The 27,275-nt window shown below is 50.6% G+C and overlaps 1 protein-coding gene across 4 annotated transcripts in view; it reads right to left on the bottom strand.

The window, feature by feature from the left end:
* Positions 1-25,395, bottom strand: part of KIRREL3 (kirre like nephrin family adhesion molecule 3) — a 122,372-nt gene extending 96,977 nt beyond the window's left edge. For 2 of the 4 annotated variants that reach the window (XM_086626826.1, XM_086626828.1), the window contains exon 1: positions 25,323-25,395. In XM_086626826.1, the coding sequence (XP_086482952.1) occupies positions 25,323-25,356 (34 nt within the window). In that variant the 5' untranslated portion in view covers positions 25,357-25,395. The remainder of the gene's footprint in view (positions 1-25,322) is intronic. The other 2 variants (XM_086626827.1, XM_086626829.1) reach the window with 1 other exon arrangement.
* Positions 25,396-27,275: the final 1,880 nt, after the last annotated feature.

The following is a 27,275-nucleotide window of genomic DNA, read 5'->3' as shown; positions in this document are numbered from 1 at the left end:
CAAGAACGAAGCAGCCCTAAACCGAATGGACCTCTGAGATGGATGGATGCATCAGAGAGATGGCTCGTTGCGCGAGCAGTTAGCGCGTGTACGTAGTGCCACAGCCTGATGCCAGAAGGTCCTAAATATAAAGTCGTTTCAGGGTGATTTAGGGTAGATTTAGGTTAGATAGAAGGAAGAAATTTTTTACACTGAGGGTGGTGAGGCACTGGCACAGGTTGCCCAGAGAAGCTGTGGCTGCCCCATCCCTGGCAGTGTTCAAGGCCAGGTTGGATGAGGCTTTGGGCAACCTGGTGTAGTGGAGGGTGTCCCTGCCCATGGCAGGGGGGTTGGAACTAGATGATCTTTGAGGTCTCTTCCAACCCATTCTATGTTCTGCTGATACCTGGACACCTTGTGGGCACGGTCCTTTGTGTTATTTATCTGTAGAGCATCTGAAAAGCACCATCGCTTTGCCAGCACTTACAGTCTTGCTCTTACCCTGCATAGAGGAGAGATCTGCAAAAGAGAGAGGCTGGGAGAAAGGCAGAACGACTGGATGGCGACTCGCTCTGCTCCTGAGAGGTTTTAGAGCTCTGGAGCCTTGCTGGGCCTGAATTATCGCTCTGCAACAGGCACAGAATTAAAAGCCCACAACCCCTCAGCTGAATGTCAGTTCAATATACAACAGTACCGGGCTGAAGAAAAAGTTTCTCTTTAAAAATCAATTTGTTAAACCAGGACAGTCTCCATGTGAACCACCCTAAATCGATTCCATCCTAATTTACATTAACTCAATTTAATCATTGATTGATGATTAATCCTAAACCAAGGTTAAGTGTGACACAAGTTCTCGCAACTAAACTCGCTTCCAAAGCAGTCGTCGGGCCTTCCCTGCAGGGCAAAGCTACAAAGCTCAAGCTGTGGCTGCCCCATCCCTGGCAGTGTTCAAGGCCAGGTTGGATGGGGCTTTGGGCAACCTGGTGTAGTGGAGGGTGTCCCTGCCCATGGCAGGGGGGGTGGAACTGGATGATCTTTGAGGTCCCTTCCAACCCAAACCATTCTATGATTCTATGATTCTATTTTCTAACCATGTAAACCAACGTATGCCCCCACGTGAACACTTACATTTCAAGTTAATTTACTATGGCTTAACTTCAACTTGCTCTTAACCAGCTAAAGATGCACAGGGAAGAGCAGAGCTACTCTTTCCAGATTTCTACCTGTTTACATACATCGAGTTCAAAAGCCCTGCTGAAATTTTGGCAAATCTCCCCACAGCACCCAGGCGTGCCTCCAGCACCGTATTATAGAACCATAGAATGGTTTGGGTTTGAAGGGACCTTCGAGAACATCCAGTTCCAACTCCCCTGCCATGAGCAGGGACACCTTCCACTACACCAGGTTGCTCAAAGCCTCATCCAACCTGGCCTTGAACACTGCCAGGGATGGGGCAGCCACAGCTTCTCTGGGCAACCTGTACCAGTGCCTCACCACCCTCAGAGTGAACAATTTCTTCCTTAGATCTCATTGAAATCTCCCCTCTTTCAGTTTAAAGCCATCACCCCATGTCCTGTCACTACATGCCTTTGTCCAAAGCCCCTCTCCAGCTTTCCTGTAGCCCCTTTAGGTACTGGAAGGCTGTTAGAAGGTTTCCTGGAGCCTTCTCTTCTCCAGGCTGAACAGCCCCAACTCTCTCAGCCTGTCTCCAGAGCAGAGGTGCTCCAGCCCTCACATCATCTTCATGGCCTTCTCTGGCCCCGCTCCAGCAGCTCCATGTCCTTCTTGTGTTGGGGACCCCAGAGCTGAACGCAGCACTGCGGGGGGGTCTCAGGAGAGCAGAGCAGAGGGGCAGAATCCCCTCCCTCGCCCTGCTGCCCACGCTGCTCTGGATGCAGCCCAGGACACGGTTGGCTTTCTGGGCTGCCAGCGCACGTTGCCGGCTCATGGTGAGCTTCTCATCACCCAACACCTCCAAGTCCTTCTCCTCAGGGCTGCTCTCCATCCATTCTCCACTCAGCCTGTCCTTGTGCTTGGGATTGCCCCGACCCATGTGCAGGACCTTGCACTTGGCCTTGTTGAACTTCAGGAGGTCTGCAAGGGCCCACCTCTCAAAGTATTTGAGAGGTCCTGGCCCTCCCAGCACCCACGTATCTGTGAGGCAATCTAATTTTCATCACACGTGCTCCAAAAGGCCATGGTGACGGCTCTCTAGGTCCGTAACAGGCTTATTCCAGAAGAGATTCCAGCTCTTTCTACTGGGAAGGAGTCGCTGGAAATCATGTCAGCCTCTGATACCAACAGGAACCTTTGCTATGCTGAATTAAGATTCAGAAATTTGCTTTCAAAGGGATTATTAACTAGCTCGGTATTTTATTCGGGCTTATTAAAGGACAAGCATTAGGAGGATACTAGGGAAAAGTGAGAATAAGAGAAAATCAGGAAAGGAAGCAGAAAAAAAGAGCATTTTGCTTTGTGTTTTTTTTTTTTTTAATATATATATTTTCCCCCCACTAACTATGTTTTCACAGCTCACTCTGTAATCTTGACAATTCTCAAGGCAAGCCGGGCGAGCGGGGACAGCGCTGGAACGCAGCAATAACCCCAAAAGATTGTTTTATTGCTGAGAATTATCAGGTTGTCAGCTGGGAGCTGCAAGAGTCGTAATGAGAAAGCAGAAGCACAAAGTGGTGTCCGTGCCCTCTGAAAATGTCCATTAAGCAGAAGCTTCATTTGGTAATTGCTGTTGGAAATGAAGCCCTTTTTAGGGTTGGTAGTGTGGTTTTTTTTTTCTTGATTTGTTTTAGAGAGCAGCTGATGGCCATGGAAAATAAGAGCAGAAACATGGCATATGTCTCCTGTCTTTTCCTTCCCTCTGTTAGTTCAGCACGATAAATTGTCACTTGAAACCATTTTTTTGGGGGCATCCAAGGCTCCAGCTCAGCTACAAACAGCTCAGACTCGGTCAGAGGAGAGGAGAGATGGGGGTAAGGACCTTAAGAGCATTACCTGGCCCAGTCCCTGCTCCACGGTAGGATCATCTCTCCCTAAATCACAGCTAAAAAAGAAAAAAAAAAAAAAAAGTCCTGAAGGCAGAGCTCAACTAGCTTTCAAATCAGCTTAAAGACTGATTACTGGGTTTAACTGGGTTTGGAAGATCAGAGGCCCGTCCACGATACAGCTTTCAGCTGTCTTATGTTTTAATGTCAAAGGAACAAGTAATTTGCAGGAAAGTTTTAAGGGAGATCAGATACTTGACAGAAAATAACTGAAAATGGGGAGATTGGGAGAGAGCAATTTCCAAATGCAGGCTGAGCGGTTTCAGCTACGAGAAAATGGGCTGAAACACGTCAATTGGGTACTTTTCCCAGGAACGTTTACAACATTATTACAAAATGGTGCTTTGCTTTCAAAGCAGGGTGGTTTGACTCCACGAACAAAACAAACCAAGCGCTTCGACGATCGCACAAGATGCCGTGGCTCAACCAGAAGTTTCCCCTTCTCCATAAGGTATTAGTCAAAAAAAGATCAATATCTGGTTTTAACCTGGTTTTCCAAATCCTTGCTGAGACTGGAGTTTAGGCCACGTGAACCCAACCAAGAGCCCAGGAAAGGTACCCACATCTCCTCCTCACCTCCTGCAGAACCTTCCTGCTGCACGAAGGGAACGCAGGTTCCGGTGTCGGGAGGCGCTTCCCTGCCCTCCAGCAACAATTGCGAAGACCATGGAGATGTAGCAAGGTGTACAAGTGTGTCCCCCCCACCCAAGTGTAGTCCTCTTTCACTTCCACATCCCATTTTCCCTCTTTTTGAGGGTAAAGACATGGTGCATTTTCAAAGAAAGAGCAAACCCTGTTGATACTTGGCTTCCCGCAAGCGTCGCCGGGAGCTGCTCGGCACCGATTCTGCCCGGCCAAGAGTGTCCACACGAGTGTCTTCTGCTGTTCATCCAGCAGAGAGGAGATGCACCAAGCAGAAGCAAATATCAGGACTCTGAATGCATGGTTGATTTTTTTTTTTTTAAATAAGCAAATGGCTATGCAAATGAGATGCTAACCATGCCTCTTGGCCGCGTTCCAGCGCCACGGCAAAGTCCTATCTGCGCTCTCAAGCTGCCCTTCTGCTGAAGGCAGGTTGTCAGCCATGGGTTGACCTGCTATTGTAGATGGTGGCTTTTGGTGTCAGAGAAGGCATGAGAGGCTCTTGATCTCAGAGCATCATCTTCTCCTGGTCGCTGCCTTCGCTTCTCTCCCCGAGGAGCTATTTACACTGCCAGCTGACTGCGTGACCTGTTTGCCAGCCCTGAGATCTCCTGTCTTCCTGGAGGAAGGGCTCTCTGAAAACCAAAGTGGGGGGCCCTCCTCGCAGCTATTGAAATCTGGAGCTGCAGGAACAGAAATGGGAGAATAAAGGCCCCACCGCGAGCGGTGAGCAGGCGGTAGCGCTAACCCGGCTTTCAAAAATCACAGGCAGGATCCTTATGAAGTCACAAGCATGTCATAAAAGTGTAAGGATAAAAAAAAAAAAAGAGAGAACCACTTTAGAACTCTTGATATTTCCTTAATGGATTTTGCACCTGTGGCTCCTGTTTTTCAGTGTTTCTCTGTAACGCTGCCTTGTTCTTTCAAACAAAGGCTGAGACTCTGCTATGTTTGTGACTTCCAAGGGAAATCACGCCGCCAGCACGGCAGCATTCCTTTTCACAGAAGCCTCAACACCCACGCGTGGTGAGAAGGACCAAAAAAACCCCATTTTACAACCCAGAAAACAGAGGGAGGCACCTCCACGACGACGTTGCCAAGGTCACGCAGGGCATCCGCGACGCAGCAGGACCTCGGAGCTCCTTCCAGCGCCAAAGCCCAAATCAACGACCGGCTTTTTAAGCTCTCTGAAGACTGAAATCTGTTTGCACGAGTTCTTGTCTGAATTATTTCAGCTTGCAGCCTCCTGTGGAAAAAAACCAGCCTGCCTGCAGACAACTTGCTGCAAGAAGAGAAGAGGCAACCGGGAACAGCAGATAGTTAAATTTTCATTACCCAAGAGGAGCGAGTATTGTAGTAAGAAGAGAGGGACTTACAGAGGGAACAATGACTCATTAGAAATGGAGACACTGTGGCTCCTTTTATGTAAGTGGAGCTTTGAATTTCCATTGTGTTCTGAAAAGAATTAGTCCTTTTTGTAGAGGAGAGGACAGAAGTGGCGAAGGAGGACTATGAAGCTCCTCGTAAAAATATTACTGTTTAGAAATGAAAGGCTCAGTGATTACGAGCGGTGGGACGTTTTCCTTGTCCCTCAACGCCGAAAGCCAAATCCTTTCCTCGACTCAGAGCCGGCACGAAACGTTGTAGGAGGATGCTCAAGGGGTTGCTGCGTGATAACCTAAGCCTACGCACCATCCTAGCAGGTATGGTACCCTTCTTCAGACCAAGAAGATGCCACCACCAAGTACCCTGACATCAAGTCACGGCTCTCCAGCCCAGCTCAGGGTTGGTTTCTCATTAGATGACACCTGGAGATGGCGTCATCTCTGGAGAACTGGGAAGGGAGGGCAGGGATGGCTGTGTGCCCACACTTTCCCGACAGACAAGGGCTTGTCTCTGCACCACCCCGCGCAGCTTCTCCTATCGACCCCGTGACAAACGGGCTGGTTTCTCCACGCTCAGTCAAACGGGTCCTCTTCGCCCAGCCAAGGACAACGAGCTCCCCCGCGTAAGGCCCACCGCGCTTGAAAACACACGCCTGCATTGATTTTTAGACGACTAGGAAAAGCAAGCAGACAAAAGTATTACATTATTTACAAAGCTCTCCGGAATTGTCAGTCATGAGGAAGCACAGAGTGAACAGGGAGAGCAGGGAAGAGCCACGCAGGCAGCACAGCCGCTCGTTACCTGCCTGCCTCCTAATTACCTCCCTGGTGAGAGATGCCACCCAACCCGGCCTCGAGGTCACGTGCGAGCTCTGGTTGAGCACAGCACCCGTGGAGCAGAAAGGAAAGGGACAGCCAAGCGTCCCTGGGAGCACAGCAAGGATTTCCCCAGCCAAGGACAAAGACAAGCTTTTCTTGCACCTTCGGAGGAGCGAAAAACCTGTGGCTCTCTGGCCAGGAGCAGGTGAATCGCACCAGGGATGCTGTCCGGAGTAAGGAGACGTGGAGCAGCATCCCCAAGGAAGGGTCACTTGTTGGTGATGACCAGAGCCACGTCTTGCACTTCCTTTTGGCTTCATGGAAGAAAAAAGAAAGGTAGCTTGAGTTCACCCCTTGCATAAGCTTCCCATTGTTTTGTTTCCTTGGGGGGGAAAAAAATAAATCTGTTTGAACAAAAAATGTCAGTTTGGCCTTTTTTAGTTTGACTACGTAAGTCCGGCTCACGTGGCTTCTGTACGCTTGATGCTGCTGAATTATTCAATTTGAAAGGAAAAAAAAAAAAAAAAAGCACATCACCCTTCAGTCAGGGAATGAATCAGCTGTATTTCTCCCTGCCCAGCTGGCTGCGTGACCACCACTGGCCACGTCCCCTCTCCTGGCACCAAAGCAGGGAGCTGAGCTCCTGCCGTGCTCGCCCACCAGTGCCGAGGGAGGTGGGACCCACATTCCCACCCGAAGCCTGGCAGTCCCTCTCAACTCCAGCAGCTGGGCAGCTATGGAAGGGGAAGAAGTGGGCTGCATTTAGCTGAAATCAAAGCGAAACCGATCCTGGGTGCCGGAACCACCCCAAAAAATGCCAGAACTGAGTTGAAGTTTGGCCTCTGCATAACTCTCTGCCTCCCGGCTCCGAGCGGGGCTGCGCGCACGCCTGAGCTCATCCCGCAGTGATGTCAGATATTTTCCTAATGCTACTCAGGGAAGAAACATCAGCATCCCACTGTGTCCACTAAATAGCTTCAAACGGGAGACAGAGAAACTCTGAATAAGATATTAGCCCTTTTAGAAATTTTTTTGTCTATTAGTCACACAGGCGAGAGATCTGAACTCTCGAGTCTTCCTCTTGCTTTGATACCCGCACGAAATCCCAGCGCTGCTTTCAAAGTCACTGCGAGGAGTTTGATCAGCCATGCAGAAAGGGCTTAAATGTCATCGTCTGCTCTGTTATTAGCTCCCAATTGGGAAAGGTGTAAGAGTATACTTACCGTGGGATATTTATTAGCCACCTCCTCCCAGCACCAGCGTCGAGAATTACCTCTTGAGAGATTAAACACCCGCCCTCGGGAGCTGTGCTGATAGAAAACAAACTAACCCACTGCAGCACGGAATCAAAAATGAGCCATCCCCAAAAAGCAGCGTCCCAGTGACCTTATGGACTGGATCACACTGGATATTTCGACTCCACGGACGGCTCCTGGCCGTTCTGCTTTAACAACCTCGCGCGTTCCCGCTGCCCAGATAAAGCCAGGCTCGCAGGAAGCAGCGTTGTCTTCTATTAGAAGATGATTATGCGTTGTCTTCTATTAGACTAGATGATCTTTAAGGTCCCTTTCAACCCTAACCATTCTATGATTCTGTGATTCTATTAGACAAGCTGACAGAGCTGGGGAGAAATAAAAAAGAAACCAGATGAGCTTTGGGGCACAGAGGACTTTTCCTGAGTTGGAGATAGAAGCTGCAAACTGAACGAGGTGGTGTTTTCGCAGAGGCAAAGCTGGTTGTGTTACCAAAGCTAACGGCAGACAGGAGAGGTCCGTGTGCTTCCCCGTGCCCCGGATGAGGGCTGCAGCCCATCCCAAAGCCTGGGCTGCCGCAGCCACCCTGTCACCGGGCTCTGAGCATCCTGCCAAGGCTGCTCGGGGTACAGGGATGATGCCTGGTGGTGCTAGAAGGGGAGGGCAACAGCACCACAAGCTATCTTGACGGCACTGGAAACCCTGAGATGGGAGATGCTTTGCTCTCCTGAGCAGAGGGGAAGAGATTTCTTCACATCCATCTACCCAGAGGCCCCAGCTCCCACCGAAAACCGCCAATGACTACGAAATATTTTGTTATCAGCGCTCCCCAGGAACCTGTCGCAGAATAAGAAATGACCATTTGCTCTTCTGTCGAGGCGCCGATGTCCTGGCACAGAGGAGGAAAAGGAACTTTTCCTTCCAATATAACAGCTGATGCTCAAACTGGTGGGCAGCAGGCTCCCCCAACAACATCTCCTTAAGGATTTTATCCCTTGTGGCCTTCTGAAGTCTCTCAGATGATCCCCCACAGCCCTGGATTACATTCAGGCCAGGTGCGTCCCCTTAGCCCACCCTTCCTTCCCAGAACTGGGCCGCTCTTTTGAAATATAGTCCTATAAATCTCAGCTCCTCTTTGAGTTAGAGGGCACACAGGACACTCATCCGTAGGCAAACGAGAAAGATGAATAATCCATTTCACAAACGATTTGGAGATTTCAAAGTCTGGCTCTGCTCCCAGGAAGAGCAGCAACTGGAAGTTGTGCAGTCTACAGGGTGGAAAATTAGACCAAAGAGCTCGCCCTGGGTCGCACCATGTTTCACTTCCATCCTCGTTTTTCAAAACCTGTTATCGCACGCTTTGAGTCACGGAGAGAAATCACAATGAAGATTCATTTCAGACCAGAAAATGCAGATGTTTAACACTAAAACTACCGGAAGATTCTGCTCCTCTCTTCCACCTTCTAGCCAAACTCCCAGTGAAAACCCTATTGCACAACAATTTTATTTTGTCCCCTTCAAACACGGCTCTGCCAAAGAGAAAACAACCCCAGCTTTAATATCTATACACTCACATCCTTCTCAAAATAAGTCTGAGTGTAAATAACCTCACTACAGGTTGGTGGGACATCACACTCGTAGCATGGATTTGGGGATATGTGCAGAGTGCGCCCAGTCAAGCCTCTCTACAGGACATGCTTCCAACCACCACGCAAGATGCCCAACAGATCCCTTCTCCGACTCAGTGGGGTACCAAACCCCCCGCACCGAGGCGAGAGAACGGGAGGACAAATCTTACTGGAGCCCCGAAACATTGTCTGCGTGAAACATGGACCGCGGTGCTTCTGGAGGAGCTCCCGGCCGGATTTGCCGGGGGATGCTACGGATGCACGGAGAGCGCGCCGAGGCTGCGGACTCGCTCCAGCTCCCCGCTGTTCAGCCGAGCTGAGAAGCGGGCCGAGATTGCTTCGGGTTGTGTCGCACGAATTACCAAGTCTGAAGATGAAACGGAGGGAGAATTACGCAGTTTCTGCCGTAATTATTGTTTGTTTGGATTTTTCCAAGCAGAAATTGTTGTAAATATGTGAATTTACTTTTTTTTTTTTTATATGCAAGATTCATATTTAGAGTTAAAACTAATTATTCTGAAGAACAGCCTAAAGTTAAGCATATGCAATACACACAAAAAAAGTGGCAAGGAAAAGGCAGGAGGAGGTAAGAAACGCTAAGATGAACAGACAGGGAGCAGATCGTCGATGGAGCAGGAGTCCTTTCATGCACGTGCCCATCCTCGCTACCCGAGGAAGGCATTTAAAAACTCATGTGCTTTTCTATCCATACGTGAAGATCTAGTAAAAGCTTCCCTCCCCTGAAAACCACAGCTGCTGCGGTATCCACAGACCCGGGGAAACGCCATCACGGCGGTGACCAGTGACCTGCACCATTACCTGCAACAACCAGCTCCTGCTTTTCGACTGGGATTCACCCAACAAAACCAAGAGCCGTAAAAACCGAGAGGAACCATGAATTCGGTCAATATTTATAGCCCAGCAACTGCTTTACTGGCCCACGTGCACCCTTGGGAGAAGCCACGGGGAAGCAGTCATAGAATCATAGAATGGTTTGGGTTGGAAGGGACCTTAAAGATCATCTAGTTCCAACTCCCCTGCCATGGGCAGGGACACCTTCCACTACACCAGGTTGCCCAAAGCCTCGTCCAACCTGGCCTTGAACACTGCCAGGGATGGGGCAACGCCAATGACCCAATGGTCATGCCCTACCACTGCTCACAGACCCAAAGACTTCTCTGCTTTATCGCTGGAGGAGAAGGGACCGAGTCAGAAGGGGACCCAAAATGTATTTAAACACAAGACTTTGCTGTTTGTGTTGTTCCTACCTCCTTCTCAGCGGTCCCCACTGCAGAGTCAATGGTTTGCTTGTGCAAAACCCCAGTCCAAGAGAAGATTAGCACATTGCAGCCTGCTGAGTTAATTAGCAGGTAATGAGAGATGCTCGTCAATAAACCCAGCTGTTTCTGAACCCCCTCCTGGGTCGAGCCTCCATGCCTGCAGGACATCGGAAGCTTTCCATCTTGTGACAAGCTCCACGTGGCTCACTCAGAAGATGATGTGCCACCCCGGGGCAGAAAACCTCCCGCCCCTACACAGGGAGGCAAAGCTTTGTGAGAGTTCACACAACCAGCACGATGAGAAAACCTCTTTTCATTCGGGTTTTTGGAGGAAGATGCTTCTCCATCTGGGTTTCTGGTAGAGGATTCGTTGCCCAGGGTTAAGAGCAGGTGGCATGAAGCTGGGAGTCAAAATGAAAGGAACTTCATGATTCTTTAAGGTCCTTTCCAACCCAAACCAATCTGATTCTGTGATGATATTATTATACTCTCTTACAGTGGAATTCTCTCGCCAAGGATTCACCCTTCTCGAAACCTTATGAGTCCACAGCTGGGGACAGAAACCTCTGGGGTAGGGTTGGGGGGAAAAGCCTCTTCTACAGTTTCAACCACAGCAAACCTCCAACGCGGGTCTCTTTTCAAGCTTAAATCCTAAGGAACGGGGAAAGAAAAACACCCCAAACCAGTAACAGCTGCACATTTAGCCAGTATCACCCGTTTCTGACTCAAGGAAAAGCTTCCTGCCTTCAGCAAGCCAAGAACGTAACCTGTTTAAGGCTTTAGGGAGAGACACATAACCATCATCATAATTTTTAAGCAGCAATGTGCAACACAGAGCCTTATGGACTCCTATAAATTACTCGGCACCCGGCTGCCAGCTCAGCCTAAGCTCGATATTGCCTGCAGTAATTATTTGGATCAAATGCAGTTTATCTGCTTCATATTTGTGTTACTGTGCTCTCTGGTAACTTATAAATGTCATTGCAGTGTTTATTTGTTATAATGAAACTTAATGACGTTTGAAACCAATGGCTGTGGTTGTGGGCTGCAGGTTTGAAGTAATCTCTTCATCTCAGGAGCAGGAGGCCCAAAGATAACATTAAATTACCCTATAGGAAAGGAAGATGTATGCAAACAGATATTCAGGCCTGTGGATTATTCATCGGAGAGATGACTAGCAATGAGCCACAGTGCCCAAGGCTACGGGCTCAAAGTGTTGTCGCCCAGCGAAAGCAAATGTTCCTGTCCAAGGGGAACTCGTTGTCAAGCCAGAAGCCCAACCACATCTCAATCTGTTTTATTAAACCTTTGACGGCACGCCGGGGCGGCTCGGCGCTGGATGCCCACGTGAAATGGCTGGTGGGGAAGAAACGAGGTGGGGATGTCCATGTGAAATGGCTGGTGGGGAAGAAACAGGGTGGGGAAGAAACGAGGTGGGGATGCCCACGTGAAACGGCTGGTGGGGAAGAAACAGGGTGGGGAAGAAACGAGGTGGGGATGCCCACGTGAAACGGCTGGTGGGGAAGAAATGGGGTGGAGATGAAAAGAGGTGGGGATGCCCACATGAAATGGCGGGTGGGGAAGAAATGGGGTGGAGATGACCACGTGAAATGGCTGGTGGGGAAGAAACGAGGTGGGGACGTCCACGTGAAACGGCTGGTGGGGAAGAAATGGGGTGGGGATGCCCACGTGAAATGGCTGGTGAGGAAGAAATGGGGTGGGGATGAAAAGAGGTGGGGATGCCCACATGAAATGGCTGGTGGGGAAGAAATGGGGTGGGGATGCCCACGTGAAATGGCTGGTGGGGAAGAAACGGGGTGGGGATGTCCATGTGAAATGGCGGGTGGGGAAGAAACGAGGTGGGGATGCCCACATGAAATGGCAGGTGGGGAAGAAATGGGGTGGGGATGCCCACGTGAAATGGCTGGTGGGGAAGAAACGAGGTGGGGACGTCCACGTGAAACGGCTGGTGGGGAAGAAATGGGGTGGGGATGAAAAGAGGTGGGGATGCCCACGTGAAATGGCTGGTGGGGAAGAAACGAGGTGGGGATGCCCACGTGAAATGGCTGGTGGGGAAGAAACGGGGTGGGGCTGCTGTAAAACGAAGCAGAGGTGGGTAGGAGAGAGAGAAACTGGTTTTGTGAGGCTTCAAATGGAGATGGGGAGCACAGGGTGTCTTGGCAATGGTGGTACCTCATCTCAGCCAGACGCCTGATGCTGAAGGCCACTCTCCTTCCATGCAAGGCCCAGCATAAACTTTTCTTGCCTTTGCTTCAGGCACTGCTCCTTGTTCTCTTTTCTTCTGAATAATTTCCTCCCTTGGTTTCTATTGCTGCGTGTATTTATAGACTCTGGTCGTGTCTCCCCTTGAGCCTCCTCCAGACTATATAAATTTACCTCCTCCACTCTCTCCTCTTACAACCTGCTCTCTAATCCCTGGGCCATTCCTGCCACCGCCGTTAGTATTCTCCCCGGCTTTGCTCCGCGCTCCCCGGGCTGCAGGGACCAGCGCCGCACACAACGCGTCGGTGCCAGTCACACCGCAGCCCGCGCGGCGCTGCGCAATTACCGATGCCTTAGTACCTCGGGATCTGCTGAAGCAAAACGCCCGTGGCAAAAGCCAGGAACATCTTTCCCTAAGCTCCCTCTCGTTGCTGTCAGGAGTGCGGTGGGGAGCCAGGACAGCCAGCACCAAAAGCAGCTTTAACCCCTGCAGCACAACCCAACTTCAGAACTTCTGGTTTTTGAGCCGCTTCTCGTTAACTTGAGAAGTGGGCTGATGCTTCCACATCTTCTGGCCATCAGAGGTTCAGAGCACGTTGCTGCATTTCTCAGAAGTAAAGGAAAATAGCATCATTAGCCCCTTCCCTCCTAGGGCAGTGAGACTTTAAGGTCTCCAGGAAACCAAACCCCAGCTGTCAGTTTTGGTGAAGTTTGGCTTTGTGTCTTCATTTGCTTCTCCTGCACAAGGTCAGAATGGTGTGGAAACATCCTGTGCTGCAGCCATCTGTCCTCAGCAGCACAGCTTCCTCCTCTTGCTTTGAACCTCAGCAAAGGGAGAGATATTCCTCCTGCATTGCTATGAACCCCTCTCTGCCTCCCAAGGCTGTTGTGCCAACCCGCTCCGAATCCCTAAACAACCCTGGGAATGTCAATATCTAGAGTTTCAGTCGTTTCACGTGACTTTAGAATCCTAGAACGGTTTGGGTTGGAAGGGACCTCCAAGATCATCTAGTTCCAACCCCCCTGCCATGGGCAGGGACACCCTCTGCTACACCAGGTTGCTCAAAGCCTCATCCAACCTGGCTTTGAACACTGCCAGGGATGGGGCAGCCACAGCTTCTCTGGGCAACCTGTACCAGTGCCTCACCACCCTCAGAGGGAAGAATTTCTTTCTTATATCCAATCTAAATCTCCCCTCTTTCAGTTTAAAGCCATTGCCCCGTGTCCTGTCACTACATGTCCTTGTCCAAAGCCCCTCTCCAGCTTCTAGGGAAAGACTGTTTCCACCAAAATACTCCGAGGAGCAGCAGATGGAGCGCATCTGTCACTTGGCCATCTCTGTACCCCACCACCAACCACAGTCCCAGCCCTGTCACAACGGGCGTTCCAGGACAGCGCAGATGTGCAGCACCGGGTGGTAACTCCTAGAGAGGTCAAATGCTACAAGCAAACGCCTGTCAGCGCATTATTCACCGAACAAGAGGAAAGGGAAAAAAAAAAAGCCTGGGTAACTTATTTGATTAACCTCATCTGACCATCTGCATTAAAACCAGAAGCTATTATTGGCAGACACGCTACCTGATGACAACTGACAAGAGAAATTAATCTTTGTTACTTGCAATCCTTACGCAACCAGCCCTAGAGAACCTCCGGCAAGGATCTCCCCGCGACAGCTCGTCCAGGATCCCATCTCTGAGCTCCCTAAGAAGGGACAGGACCTCCATGTGACAGCCTGTGTTTCCAGCCGTGGATTAACGCACCTGCACCCTGCTTCTCCCAGCACCCTGTCCATGTCCATGAACCGACTGGGTCTAACCTTGCTTGAAACCTCCGTGACATGGATTAATGAGGAGGAGAGGACTGCGCAGGGCCACCTCCAACGACCTTACCTTCAAACCCTTGAAAAGGGAGTTAATTCTGGAATAAAGCCGCGGCTCGGCGAGGAGGGGTTGGGGGCCGCGCCGTCTCCCAAGCAGCTATCGAAACAAACAAGTTGACAAATGAGGCTGCCTCTTAACGAAGCCAAAGCCAAAGTCAATACTCGGCCCTTCTATCAGGGCACAGATCAAAGATGGTCTCAAGGGCAAACGACCTTGGCGGGGGTGGGACAGCTGTCACTCGGAGGAGGGAAGGGATGGCACGAAAATGAAAAGGAGCAGCCTTGGATGCAGAGAGACTGAGACAGAGAGAGACAAGGGCAACTTGTAGAAGAAGAAAGGAAAAAGATTTTAAAAGAGGGGAGCTGCAGAAGGCTGGGGGGAAGCCTTTCTTCCAGGCCTGACGTGCTCTTTCAGCAATTAAATCTGGTTATTAAGGTCCTGGTGATCTTTCCATCCTCTGCTATCACTGCTGCACATCGGGAGCAGCATCCTTCCTATTTCAGGTACTTTCTTGGCAGAGGCTTTCCTTTTCTTCCCCACCTCAGCCAACAAAAGACTGAAACAGGGAAGGATCCAGGTTCTCCTGTTTATTTTCAAGTATTGGAGGGGTTACAGTTTCAACTTCAAGTTAGGTACGCTTGGGGTGATTTTTCTGCTGTAGCAAAGACAGAGGCAGGGAGGGAAATAGAGGCAGGAAGGAAGGGACAGAAGGAAGACACTCAGGTGGGAACAGTGCAATGGATAAAGAGATATCTTCCACAAAAATAAATCAGCTCCTCCTCCTAGACATTTGTAGACAGAGCTATTTGTTCATGCAAGGGCTGGTTCTTGTCAGACAGCTTAGTCCTATGGCACCCTTGTCTCCATCAATATCTGCTGTGTCTTCTGGACTGCCCCTTCCCAAACAAAGCAGCCTTGCAGGGGGGTATGGCAGAGACAGGAGCTCTTCTGAGGATGGCACACACAAGGACTCACCTGGGACAGCCCTAGTCTGGTCCCAGCCTCGCTGGAGACAACTCCCCTTGGCACTAATCCATACTCAGGCTTCGGTCAGCGTAGGGTGCAGGTTCCCCGGGCAGGGTTTGCTTCCTTCCCCGTTTGTACAGCACCCAGCACAAACACAGGACTCACTCTCAGCTGAAGACTCCGGGTGCCGTGTGAGCCAACACCCTCATCCCTTCCTGCCATGCCATCTCCAGAACCTCCACCGGCAACTCGGCTCCCTCTCGTTTCTCTTTGAAAGCTCCTTGATTGAACGCTGGTCTAAGCTGATGGCAACAAAGACCTGGCATACTTATCTCCAGGTCAACTTAAATATTTCATTTAGCTTCTAAAGAAGTCAATTCCTTTCTCTCTTTTCTTCCTTCCTTTATTTTAAATCTCAGAATGCATACCGTCTCTCATGAATATTGATGAGGATCATTAGTCACTGAACATTTCACTTCCCTTCGCTTTCCCCCATCTATAAAACCTTCATCTTTGTTAAAGGGGGGAAAAAACCCAACCCATCTCGAGTTATATCCCTGGCCATGTTTTAAGAGTAGCCCCATTTATAGATTGAGTAAATACCTAAATATCCATCGTGGTGGCTGCCTGGCCAAGGGGGATTTCGCTCGCACTCCCTCTACCTATCCTTCAGGTTTCTGACCGTGCCTGGTCCTTCTGTCTTCATCAACCTCAACCTGAAGGCTGCTAATGGACTTCAGTTTTATTTAGTGAATACAGATGGCAGGGCTTGGCCAGCTGGAGCAAAAAGCCCGGGAAGAAAAAGAACAGGACTTGCAGCATTCGACTTGATACTTTACAACAATATTTCACTATTTTCGTAAGATAAGGATGGATTTTTAGAAAGGGTTAAAAAAAAAAAAAAAGCAGCTCAAACAAAGCAAGGTGCTTTGCTGGGTGTTTCGGAGCATCTTTCAGTCAAATCCAAAGTCCTACTTTGCTGAGAAATGGGAAGAGGTTCATTTTGCTGGCCCGAAACACACAATTTCTTCCAATTTGTCATTATAGCTGTGACATACAGCTGTCTCGCAGCGCTCCCGTGAGAAAGGAGCTTCATCTTTACGGGTTGGGGCTGCAGAGCAGCGATGATGTTATGTGACCTAATGACACCCCGGGAAACCAGCGGGGAAAGGAGCTTCAAAACTATTTATTTAAGCCTTCTCACGGCATACCAAAGCCACAGGCTCTCTTGTGCCTGTAACATCAGAAGGGTTTCATCTTCACGACAGCCTTCCTCGGCTCCCACCCCGCAGCATGGCTTTAGTTGGGAGTACTCTAGCCATGGCAAGTTTCTGCTCAAAATTTAACGGTAGAATTTCCTTCTGTTGGCTTGAGAGCAGTTTTAATGGCAAGCCTGGCTGTTTATCGATACAGAGCGTGCGTCTCAGGGTGGGACTTACAAGGCTGCAGTGGTTTTAATTGATATTCTAAGTGATGGTAACTTGGTACTGCTTCATTGCTCCAGTCCGTGAAGCTCCGACCTGGGCTATGCCTGCAGAAAGCATACACGTGTGTCTGCTGCCAGGAGATGGGGGATTAGAGATCTGGACCAGGTAGAAACAAACCTTGTGTTGCTTTACAGCGTTGGGCAGACCTTGTAGGAAGCAACACTGCATTGCAGTAGCTATGCATGCTTCAGGAGGACTCTTGAAAACAGCAGGAGAGGTGCTCTTTCTCCAGTCTTGGGTAGGGATACACTGTCATCCTCCTGCCTTCCTTCCTGAACCAAAGTCCGGATTGTTTTCTTAGAAGCTATGGCTTCCAGACACTTTGAGAAGCTGGAGGCTTCCATGCAATCATGCTATGGTGTCCACGCCGGCAGGATTTATGGCATCATCAGAACCTGACTTGATGGCACAGCCAGACCTGCATGTCCAGGTTCTGGTCTGGTGGACACCATGTCAACGGCGTGACCTGTACTGCTAATGAAATACCGCCTGTCAGCAAGGTCTCCGCAGGGTCCCCCCGGACACAGAGCTAATAACAGACCCCCGGGCTGCAGCAACAGCTCTGCAGAGAGGGAAGAATTATCAACAGATACACACACTCGAAGGTAAACTCTGAGGGTAGGCTGGAGGCAGTGCAGAGATGAGAGCCAGAGTCACCATCTTCAGAGAGAAGCCTTGCATCTCCTTTAATTCATGCTCCCCCTGCTCCCTGCTATGCTTTAAAAATAAACCAGTCCAAACCCAACAGACAGCAACGCTGACAGACGGGCAGCCGGGGTAAGGTGAAGTACAGAACCGTATCTCTGCCCTTGTCCAGGTGCATTTTAGAGGACACTTTTTTGCCCTCCCAGCTTGCTATGTTCCTTAGGTGCATGTCCCATTTCAAAAGCCATTAAGGACCCAAAGGAGAGCGCAAGGGCAATGGAATTCAAGCAGCCAAGACCTTCTCAATCCCACCCTAGGTATTGATCCGTGTTTCTTCACACCCAAGACTCCTGATGTGTCTTTAGCAGGCCCGCCAGTCCCTGCAAAGGGATGGTTCACAGCTTCCCTGTCATCCCAGGATCTCCCACGCACACCTGCAGGCTCAACGGCAAGAGGAGCAGCTCCTGAATTATCTTACACCAGTACTGGGGAAGCGAGGAAGTATCGTGTTCATTTATTTAAGACCACGCAGCAATAGCTTTCCACAGGGGACTGCTACTCAAATCAATAGATAAAATTATACCCTTAGACCATTAACTGCTACAACAACACCGTTACCATAAAACTCGCAAGCTTCCTATCAGATTTATAACCAGGAGAGCTGCTCAGCTGCACTGCAACCGCTGTAGACAAGTGGAGCGTTACGGATAAAACTCTGCTCCCGCTCTCCAAAGCGGCAGAGAAGCAGGATTAAGACGTGGGGGTGTTTCCTACCCCCACCAAAAGGAGCAGTGCAGAGCACGCGGGATCCTTCGCTCGGCAGCATCCTTGTAAACATCCGCGATGGATTCCACCAGTAAGGACCTGGCTCACAGCAGCGTGCGTCTCTCCAGCAAGGTCCTGCGTTTTACCCGGTTTTCCAGCTGACCCAATGCGGGCAAAGGCTCCCCTTGACACTAGACAACAAGACAGCTTGTTTGCTGGTTTTTCCTCAGGTTTCACTTCCATCCTTGCCTTGTTTAGCTAACAGACACACACAAGGCACCACAGAAATATCAATGAGACCTGGGCTGATAACAACGCATCCTTAACAGCTTCTCCGGAGCTCGCTCCATCCACTCACCTCTTCCTTCTCAAATACCTTTGTCAGATAAAGAACAAAAGGCTCAATGCAGCTTACACCGGAGATGCCTTCCCTAATCAATGGTGATAATGGTGATTGTCTTCACCCCGGAGGCACGAGTGAGGATGCTTGGGGTAAGGAGAGCTTCCCTATCGAAGAGCTGCCAAGCTCCGCAGGAGACAGCACCTTTATTGGCTCTGACAGCAGAGTTAGCGATGCAAAGTTCTCATCCCATCCCGTGGGGAGCTTTGGAAGTCACATAATAACAGACCCACCACTACAGCAGGTCCCAGCAGATTTTACACCAGGGATCCTACAGCTTTTAGCAAAGCTTTGCAGGGAATCCCGTTCCCAGGCTGCAGGCTGATGCCTGCTGGTTGCCCAAGCCTCAGAGGGCAAAGCCTAAGAAGATGCTGGGGTGCTCAAGAAGGTGCTGAAGATGTTTAGGGGCTGTTAAGCTCCACTGTGTGCAGAGCTGAGCAAAGCCGACGCTGCTTGAGCTAAGGCAAGGAACATATTACAGGTCTGGTCCCAAAGGACAGATCCTTTCCACCACAGAGCCTGAGAATCAAGTGAAGTTGGAGCTTCTCCAGCAGCACAGAGAATCCTGGCATGTGGTAGAGGAGAAAGGTCACTTTTTACCGGGATAAGAAAGGCTGGCTCTGATTTATCCTCAAGACTGAGGAAGAGTCACGTTCAGCCTGTGCTGCTGCAGATGTAAAAATCACTTGAAAGATCCCGATTAAGCATCCCCATAAATCCCAGCAATTCTGAGGCAGCAACCGCCTTGCTGGGCTGCTAACGGGTGGCACGAGCACGTCGTGGCGTCTCAGTGCCGCGCTCCAACAGGACGTTTTCCTGGCAGGGAGCGTTCACTGAACCCGCTTTGAACTCCGGCAGGCAGCAGACGAGGCGTTCAAGCAGAGAGACGTTTGGAGCAGAGGCACAACCAGCTTTCTCTGAACAAGCCGTTTTTTCCCCCAAAACAGCAGGGACTCCATCCCAGAGCCCCAGCTGGCTCCTCTGCAGGCAGTAAGATGGGGCCTGAGAGAGAGAAGAGCCTTGAATCAGAGTGGTGTAGGAAGGATGCTCAGCTTTCGGGAGGGAAAGGCACAGCGCTCCTCGGCTCTCCGCTGAAGCCAGGTGGGACTGAACTGGGCACAGATCCTTCTCCAGCCCAAGGAGCGATGCGTCCAGCCCTCTGTGCCTACCGGGGTATCCCAATATTTAGGACGTGTTTTAAAGCTTAAACCCAATTTGGGGTTTAAACCCACATCCTCTGCTCTCCCAACTTTCTCAGTATTGGGTTTGATCGGTCTCAGCACTGCGGCACACCCCAGCACCCCACGAACCCGAACGCTCCCTCCCGTGGCCCAGAGCTGCCAAAAAAGCACCCGCCAGCCCTCCTTCTTGCAAGAGCTGCAGATTCCCTTTGAGAAGCTATTAAGAAGCAGTCGAACTGAGCAACCTTTCATTGACAACTCACTCGGCCCTTTAAACGATCTCCAAATAGTGTTTTCTTTTTATTGCTTTCTGCAGTTTAACAGCCTTGATTTCAAGTTACTTGGGCTTATGATAAACTCCAGATCTATAACACTTCTGTTCTCTCCAGCTTTGGTCTCTCTCGCCCACTTCTGCTTTATGTTTTTATTAAAAAAAGATCCAGGAAAACAGATAGCAGATTAAAAGGGAAACAAATTGAAATGGGTCAAATGTATCTTGCTTAGATGACAGCCACCCCATTAGATACTTTTAAACAGGACAAATAATCCGTTCAGAAGCACAAGTGGGCTTTTACATTTATTCTAAATTACAAACCAAATGATTGCAGCCTCAAATGGAAGCAGTGGCTAATTGCACTAATATCTCACTAATTCCAGCACCAAGGAATGGGGGAAAAAACCTAACGATTTTCACCATTTTACCAATTATTCAATTTAAAGCGAGGTACATTATGCAAACCCTGGGTTGAGCTTCCTCTCCATTTTGTGATCTATGACAAGGACTGGAATTCCAATTATTAATAATGGAGGAGCTGTAATTATTCTAAGGATGGGTATGAGATAATTATAAGCCATAAAAACAGCTTTCATATGCATAGGCAGTTCTCTCCCCAAGCCTAGCAGAACCCAGACCGAGCTGCAGACTAGAGACTCGCCAAAGCTGAAGACAAAAAAACCCAAAACCCATCCAGAGCTGCGCTGCTTGAGTTCACGAGCGCAAATCCACAGCCAGTAACACGTGCCAGAAACAGGCAGCTGCCCAGTTCTACCAGGCAGGCAGGGGCTGATCCGAATCATCCCTAATAGTTGCAACCCACGAGGGCTGCGTGGACACACAAACCATCACAAAGAGCAGGCTGGTGGCTCTCCTTCAATTCAGGCCATCATCATCACTGCCCCTCTGGACCAGCCCAGACCTGTGTCCCACCTTTAAGGTATGTGGATGAGTCTCATCCTTCTGGGACCCCCCCATCTTCCCCCAACAAGAGCCATCAGAGCTTTGCATGAGTCCCAGCGTCTTTAAATAAGCCTCCAAACCCTCCATCCTCCCAAAACTCAAGGTTTGTCTTATAGTGACTGACAGCCCCACACGGCCTTTAGAGGAAAATCTTCCGCCTTGCATACGGACAGCCCTTATCTGAGCAGATTTCTACAGTCATTACCCAGCAAATCTGATTTGCTAAGCAACACCCTCTCCCAATTAAACAGAGAGCAGCGCTCGTTGCTATGCGGAGCTGCAGCTCTGCAGTAACGGCTGCTGGTATTGCCGTGCTCCGTGCAGTGAACGGCGACACCTCGCATGCAGAAAGCCATGGAGATCAGGTTCTGCTTCCAGCCTGGATAAAAATGGAGAGTGGCTGCTGCCCCAGATAGCTCTGGCACGCGCCCCTCTCCTGGCACACCGGTCAGTGGCTGGTACCGAGGATGCTGCCTGCAGACTGTGGGGCAGATTTTAGCCTTGTGCCTGTCCCTGCCCCATGGTGTTGGTGCAGGTCATGCAGAAAGCAGGGCTTGAAGCCAAGCAGAGAGCTGAAGAGGGGGAGTTTGTCCTTCCTTGAGCACAGATTAACCGTTAGCTGGTCCGGGACGAGGATGCTGCGCCGAGTCCTCCTTCTGTCCCTTTTTCCAGCCACCCCTGCTTTCACCACTTGACCTTGGACACAAGGATGAAGCCCACGCTTCCCCTCCATGCAGTGACAAAGCCGAGCACTGGGTCTATCCCACAGAGATGCCACCTGCCCGCTGCACAGGAGGACATGAGAGCCAGGGAAGTGCCTGGAAAGGGAGGGGAGAGGAGGAGAGGGAGTTGCCCTGTCCCACTACCCTGCACACGGGGAGCTGGTTGTAGGCACCTTCCAGCAGCCAACGGCTGGCAGGAACAGGTGGTGAAGGAGCAGGCTGACACCTCTCAGCGTTTAATCGTTCCCGTTACTAGCTTTATGAATGGCAGCCAAAAAGTGCCATAATTGCTGCAGTGACGCTTGCTAATGACTCCAGTTAGATCTGGCGAGAAGTCAAAAGGCAGGAGAGAAGAAGAAAAATGGCAGGAGCGGGACCGACAGCTGAACACCTGCCTTTGGCCACCGCAGAGGAGAGCGGAGCGAGCCCAACTTGGGATCTGCAGCTACGGACAGCCAGGGAGCAAGCATGATAGGTGAGCAGGGAGAGATTTTTACATTCCTTGGGAAAGGAACTGAATATGAAGGGGAAGAGAGAACAGAAAAAACAAGCCCCAGTTTTCAGGTTAGTTTGAGATCCTTGTTCTTGGGAGACTAAGGTGACCCAGCATCAGAGATCCCACCTTTCTACTCCGAAATCACCTTGAGCCAGGGCAGCACAAGCCCCGGGGAAAGCAACTCAGCTGGCCCCCAGCCTCAGCACCACCTCCGCCGCACGGCACGTGCCTCGGGACATCCAGTCTGCAAGCCACGGCCAGGGAAGAGTTGATCCCAAGGAAGAATCCAGCCCCTGGTGAGCAAACAGCCCCCTCCTCCCGATTATGTCTCTGTTTCTGAATGTTAACAAACAGTCGGCAGCAGCTGATTGAGTGGGTTATTAGTAGAATGAAGACAGATGGTGGAGGATTAACTCTAAAGCGTCTTTATTGCAAGGCCGTCGGTACAGACAGCTCTACCTCCCTCTCCCTCTGTCTACAACTGTCACCAGCTTAATTCCACCCCACAACTCACCGCCGCGCACCAAACGGCGACCCCGGCACGCAGGCGAGGCGATCGTCAATCACGGCGAAGGGATGAGCGGACAATGGCCACGCTGCGGCAGCATCTTCTCGCTGCCCAGCCCCGAATCGTGCCCAAACCCAGCAGCTCTCCTGCTGGGGGCTTCGCAGTGGGGACATGGCAAGAGGGCATTGCACCCGCCGTGGCACAGCGCCCACATCGGTTTTGCCGTGCACGTCTCACCGGCGTTGCCATCAGGAGGCTGCTCCAGTGCTTTCCAGCCAGGAGAGACACCAACACCTCACCCAGACCTGGTTTTTCCTGACAGGTTGGTATGAGGAACTGAAGGGTGTTCACTAACACTGACCGAGGCAAGTTCTCAGACACTTGTTTTGGCTTCTGGTCCTGGAGGACAGCTCAGCCAGAAGAGCCCACATCTGCAATCAGTCATGTTAATGGACGTCCACCACTTGCCAGCTGGTAAACAAACAACATAATGCTACCAAAGACCCTTGCTGGGCACGGTCACAGAGCATCTGTAAGCCACAACATTTATTTTACCCTGCTGGGAGAGGTTGCCACGCTGGTCTGCAAGTGCCCAGCCCGGATCTGCGCCACGGGGATAACCAAGAGAAACGCTTTCCCACCAAGAAGTGATTCCTCCACACTGACAAGGCCTCTAAGTCCTCTCGTGCTTCTCTACCTACCAGTGCATTTTGTAGATGTCTCCCTTAAGCGACAGCAAGGTTCTAACGATCCCTGTAATTACCCATTTCCACTACGATGGAGACCCCACACCTCATAATTATCCCATTGCCCCACTGCCTACCTCTGCTTTCAGTTCCTTCAGCTACTCTGTCATTATTAATAGGGCTATTCATTAGCACCATCAGGCAATAAAAAGAGGAAAAGCTCTCACTTAGCAAAAAATCTAAAAGGGAAGCTGTCTCTCTCCTTACCCCTGCAAGGTAACTGGCCCCAAGAGGCTGGCTCAGGTACTGTGGGCAGGAAACACCTTCGCTCTACCTCTATAGGTGACCAAACATCTGACCCCCCCGTGGCTCACACGCCATACGACGTGGATCCGCACCGAAATCCACCAAAAACCCGGGAGATCGGACACCTGTGATTGCCATCTCTAACGGCCTCTAGCGAAAACACGAGTCCTAGGAGGTCTTTGTAGCCATGGAAATCCCTGGCTTTGTTGATTTGGGTTTTTTTTTTTTTTGGCAGATTGTACCTTTAAGCGGAACGGTCCCGCAGCCTGCAGGGGCCAGAAGCTGGCTGGCTGCACAGCGGCAGGCAGGCACGCTTTGTTCCCTTTTCCCCGCACAAAGCCTTTACTTTTGGCCTTTCATGTTTCTTTGTTCTCTCTACACAAAGCCACTTTCAGCCTGAAAAAGGGGGCTCACTTCGGAGGCGGACGCGGGCTTTGAATCCAACCGGGGGCTTCACAGAAGCTCCTGTCCCCCCGGATGGATTCAAAGCCCACATCCGCCTCTGAAGCGAGTCCAAAGGATGATCCCCAAAGGATGGGCAGGATGCCCAGGTGTGCCCATGGTCCTGCCAGCATCTCCAGGGTGTTCCTGGCCATCTGAGAACGGCCACAGGCAGCCTTCTCCAAGAGGCTTGAGGGACAGGAAGGTATCTGGAGAGAGGTTGCACCTTCTCACAGCACTCGGACGAGACTCTGCCATCCTTTCCCCCTGAGGGGCAGCCCCTTCCCGTTAAAAACCATACTCTAATCAATGTTTAAAAAGCATGCAGTAATTAACAAGCGTGAGGTGAAGTCTTGCGAAGTGTTATCAGCGCTCCTGGGAAACGGAAGGAACCTCTGATCTTCTCACTGATATTTGAGCCATAAACTTGCCTCCACGAGAGCTTTACCCCGTGAAAGCTAAGGCACCTTCCACTCTCGTGAAGACAGGGCTTCCTGCAAGAGTGGACACCCCTGTGGCTAACTGCTGGGCAATACACCGCCCCATGCAAGCTAAAGGAACAAAATAATTCCCAATCAAAGTCCAAAACAAAGACTAAATCCATGCTTGGATCAAGTTTGCCGTCCAAGTAAACTCAGAGCAGCCAAACTCTCCTTGACACACTCTCAAGATGCACATCCCACCTTGCAGGGCTCTGAGACCTTTAATCCTTGATGATCCAGCATTAATCAGGGATGGTGCTGCACCAGGGTTTGCTCCAGAAAAAACAGCCAAGCGACGAAGCTACCAGAAGCGAGGATGCCAGTTCTTCCGAGCATAAATAGTTTTTGTTTAGTTATTATGCTTCATAATTATTTATGATATTTCTATGGATTAATCAATGCTCATAAAGTACTTAGGGGCTGACTAGAATATCAATTGGGAAATTTTAGCGAGATCTCTGCCAGAGTGCAGGGGTTTGACAAGCAACGGAACGGCACCTCCGAGACGTGCAAAGACGCTGAAAACTGGTACTTTGAAAGTATCACGGTGAGGCACTACCGCCCAACTAGAATAAAAACACCAGATGCAGCCATCACTGGAAGAGCTTCCCACGTCTCAAATCCTTTCCATGAGAAAAGGACAGTGAATTTTGGAAGCGTGGAACAAATAAGCTCCTGCTCTTCCCTTGCAGCTTCATGCAGGGGGCTTCCCACATCCATGCCTACTAAGATGTTCCAGAGATCAAAAGAGAGGAATCTTGTGTATGAGATTCCTAGCAGTAGTACATCCCCATCCCTCGCAATAAGACTGCTAAAGAGGAAGGAAGAATGGAAGGTGAGGGAACTGCTCACCTTCAGTCATCCTGCGGTACTTCTCCTTGTACATGAACCCCAGTACTAGGCAGCATCCTCTTCCTGGGAGCCCCAGTTCTGCAAGAGAAGAGAGAGCCATGTTAGAAGACTGGGCTGGGGACAAGACCAAGCAGATGGGAATGCTGCAGGGAGCAAATCCTGCCGGTTACACCGTTCAGGTGAAGCGCCAGCGAGGCGGGCACATAACTGAAGTCTTTGGTCAGCCTCACAAAGGCTGCTGCTCCGCTTGGCCACGTGGATCTAGAGATAAGAGGGTTCCCATCCCTTCCCTCACCCGTTTCTTAAGCACCCCTCTACGCTAAGCAGAGGGAATGAGCTGTATCTTCCTCCCCATCAGTGCACTGCAACACTACGGACTCTTTAATCCCTTTGTCCCTTAGTGGGCAGCAAAGTAAAATGGGAAATGGCTCTCCGAAGGGAGGATGAGTCTGGCTCGAGGCATCTTGCTCTTTAGAAGCAAGTGACCCTACAAGCAGCAAAGCACCAGAGTCTGAGGAGGCGCGTGCCTTTGATGCCTTGATTTCTTAATGGGGCTTCCTGCCTATCGGTAACAAACAGAGCGAGATCTCAGCACGGGTTTTTCCAGAAGTAGGCTGCGTGCATCTTGGAGCAGCGAAAAGCTCCAGTTCTTCAAACAAATTCTCCTGTGTCACAGCGGAGAAAATTAAGGTACCATGTCCCCGATGCTGCCTGCCTGTGGACCTGCAGAGCTCCTCGGGGGCTTCTGTGCTCTGCAGAGCCCTGCTGATCAAAGCCCCTTTGATGTTTACTTAATGTGGCTGTGGTCTCCTTAGAGCCCCCCGCCTCTGCCGACGACGGAGCGCTCCGGAGCGGCGTCAAGTTGTGCCGCACGCAGGAGGGGAAGGCAGCGAAGCAGGAGGGTTAAGAGCGCGGTGACGGCTTGCGAGCAGAGCGAGCGGCGCCCGGCAGCCTTGGCTTCCTGCACCGGGGTGTGAGCTGCAGATCTGGACTGTGTCCAGAGGAAGAAGATGGTTTCTCATCGTGTTGTGATGTGATGTGCAGGGAAGACACCCACGTTTATATGGGTATATACCCAGATTTGCAGTATCCCCCTCCTCAACACTGCCAGCTGCCATGGCATCACAGCAGAGGGCTTAGCATCCTCCTCCTGCTCACAGTACAAGGCACAATCAGAGTAGAAACTCAGAAAATACAGAATTCTTTTGACCCCAAGACACTCACAAACACCACTAGTTAAAGCACTTTAACACCAAAAAGGGCTCCACCTTGCCAGAGGCTCAGGACCAACAGCTCCCAAACCTGAAGCTCCCACCAGGAAGGAGATCAGCATCTATCCAAAGTAAGTCATGTTTGTAATCCCACTCCAGTTGAACAAAGCTTGAGCAAAGTTATGTCTCTTGAGATGCTTAGTCAACTGAAATATAATTGTCCCCTCTGAACCCATGTTGTTACTTAAGGTGGCACCCCAGAGAGAAACTGCCTTGGCTGCAGTGACCACGACACAGTGGAGTTCAAGATCCATGGGGCAGCAAGGAAACCATTCAGCAAGCTCTGTACTCTAGACTTCAAGAAGGCGGACTTCGGCCTCTTGAAGCACCTGATGGGCAAAGTGCCGTGGGAGGTGGCCCTGGAGGGACAAGGGGCCCAGGAAAGTTGGTCCACATTCAAGGAGCACCTTCTCCAAGCTCAGCAGAGGTGCATCCCGACGAAGAACAAGTCGGGCAAAAAGACCAGGAGGCCAGCGTGGATGAGCAAGGAGCTCCTGGACCAACTGAAAATGAAGAGGTTAGCCTACAGAGGGTGGAAGCGGAGACAGATAGCCTGGGAGGAATACAGAGAAGCTGTAAGAGTGACCAGGGATCAAGTGAGGAAGGCTAAAGCCCTGAAGGAATTGAATTTGGCAAGGGATATAAAAAGCAACAAGAAATGCTTCTATAGGTATGTAGGGGA

This window comes from Tauraco erythrolophus, chromosome 26, assembly GCF_009769465.1.
Source record: "Tauraco erythrolophus isolate bTauEry1 chromosome 26, bTauEry1.pri, whole genome shotgun sequence".
Lineage (NCBI taxonomy): Eukaryota > Metazoa > Chordata > Aves > Musophagiformes > Musophagidae > Tauraco > Tauraco erythrolophus.
This window is presented reverse-complemented; position numbering and strand designations above follow the sequence as displayed.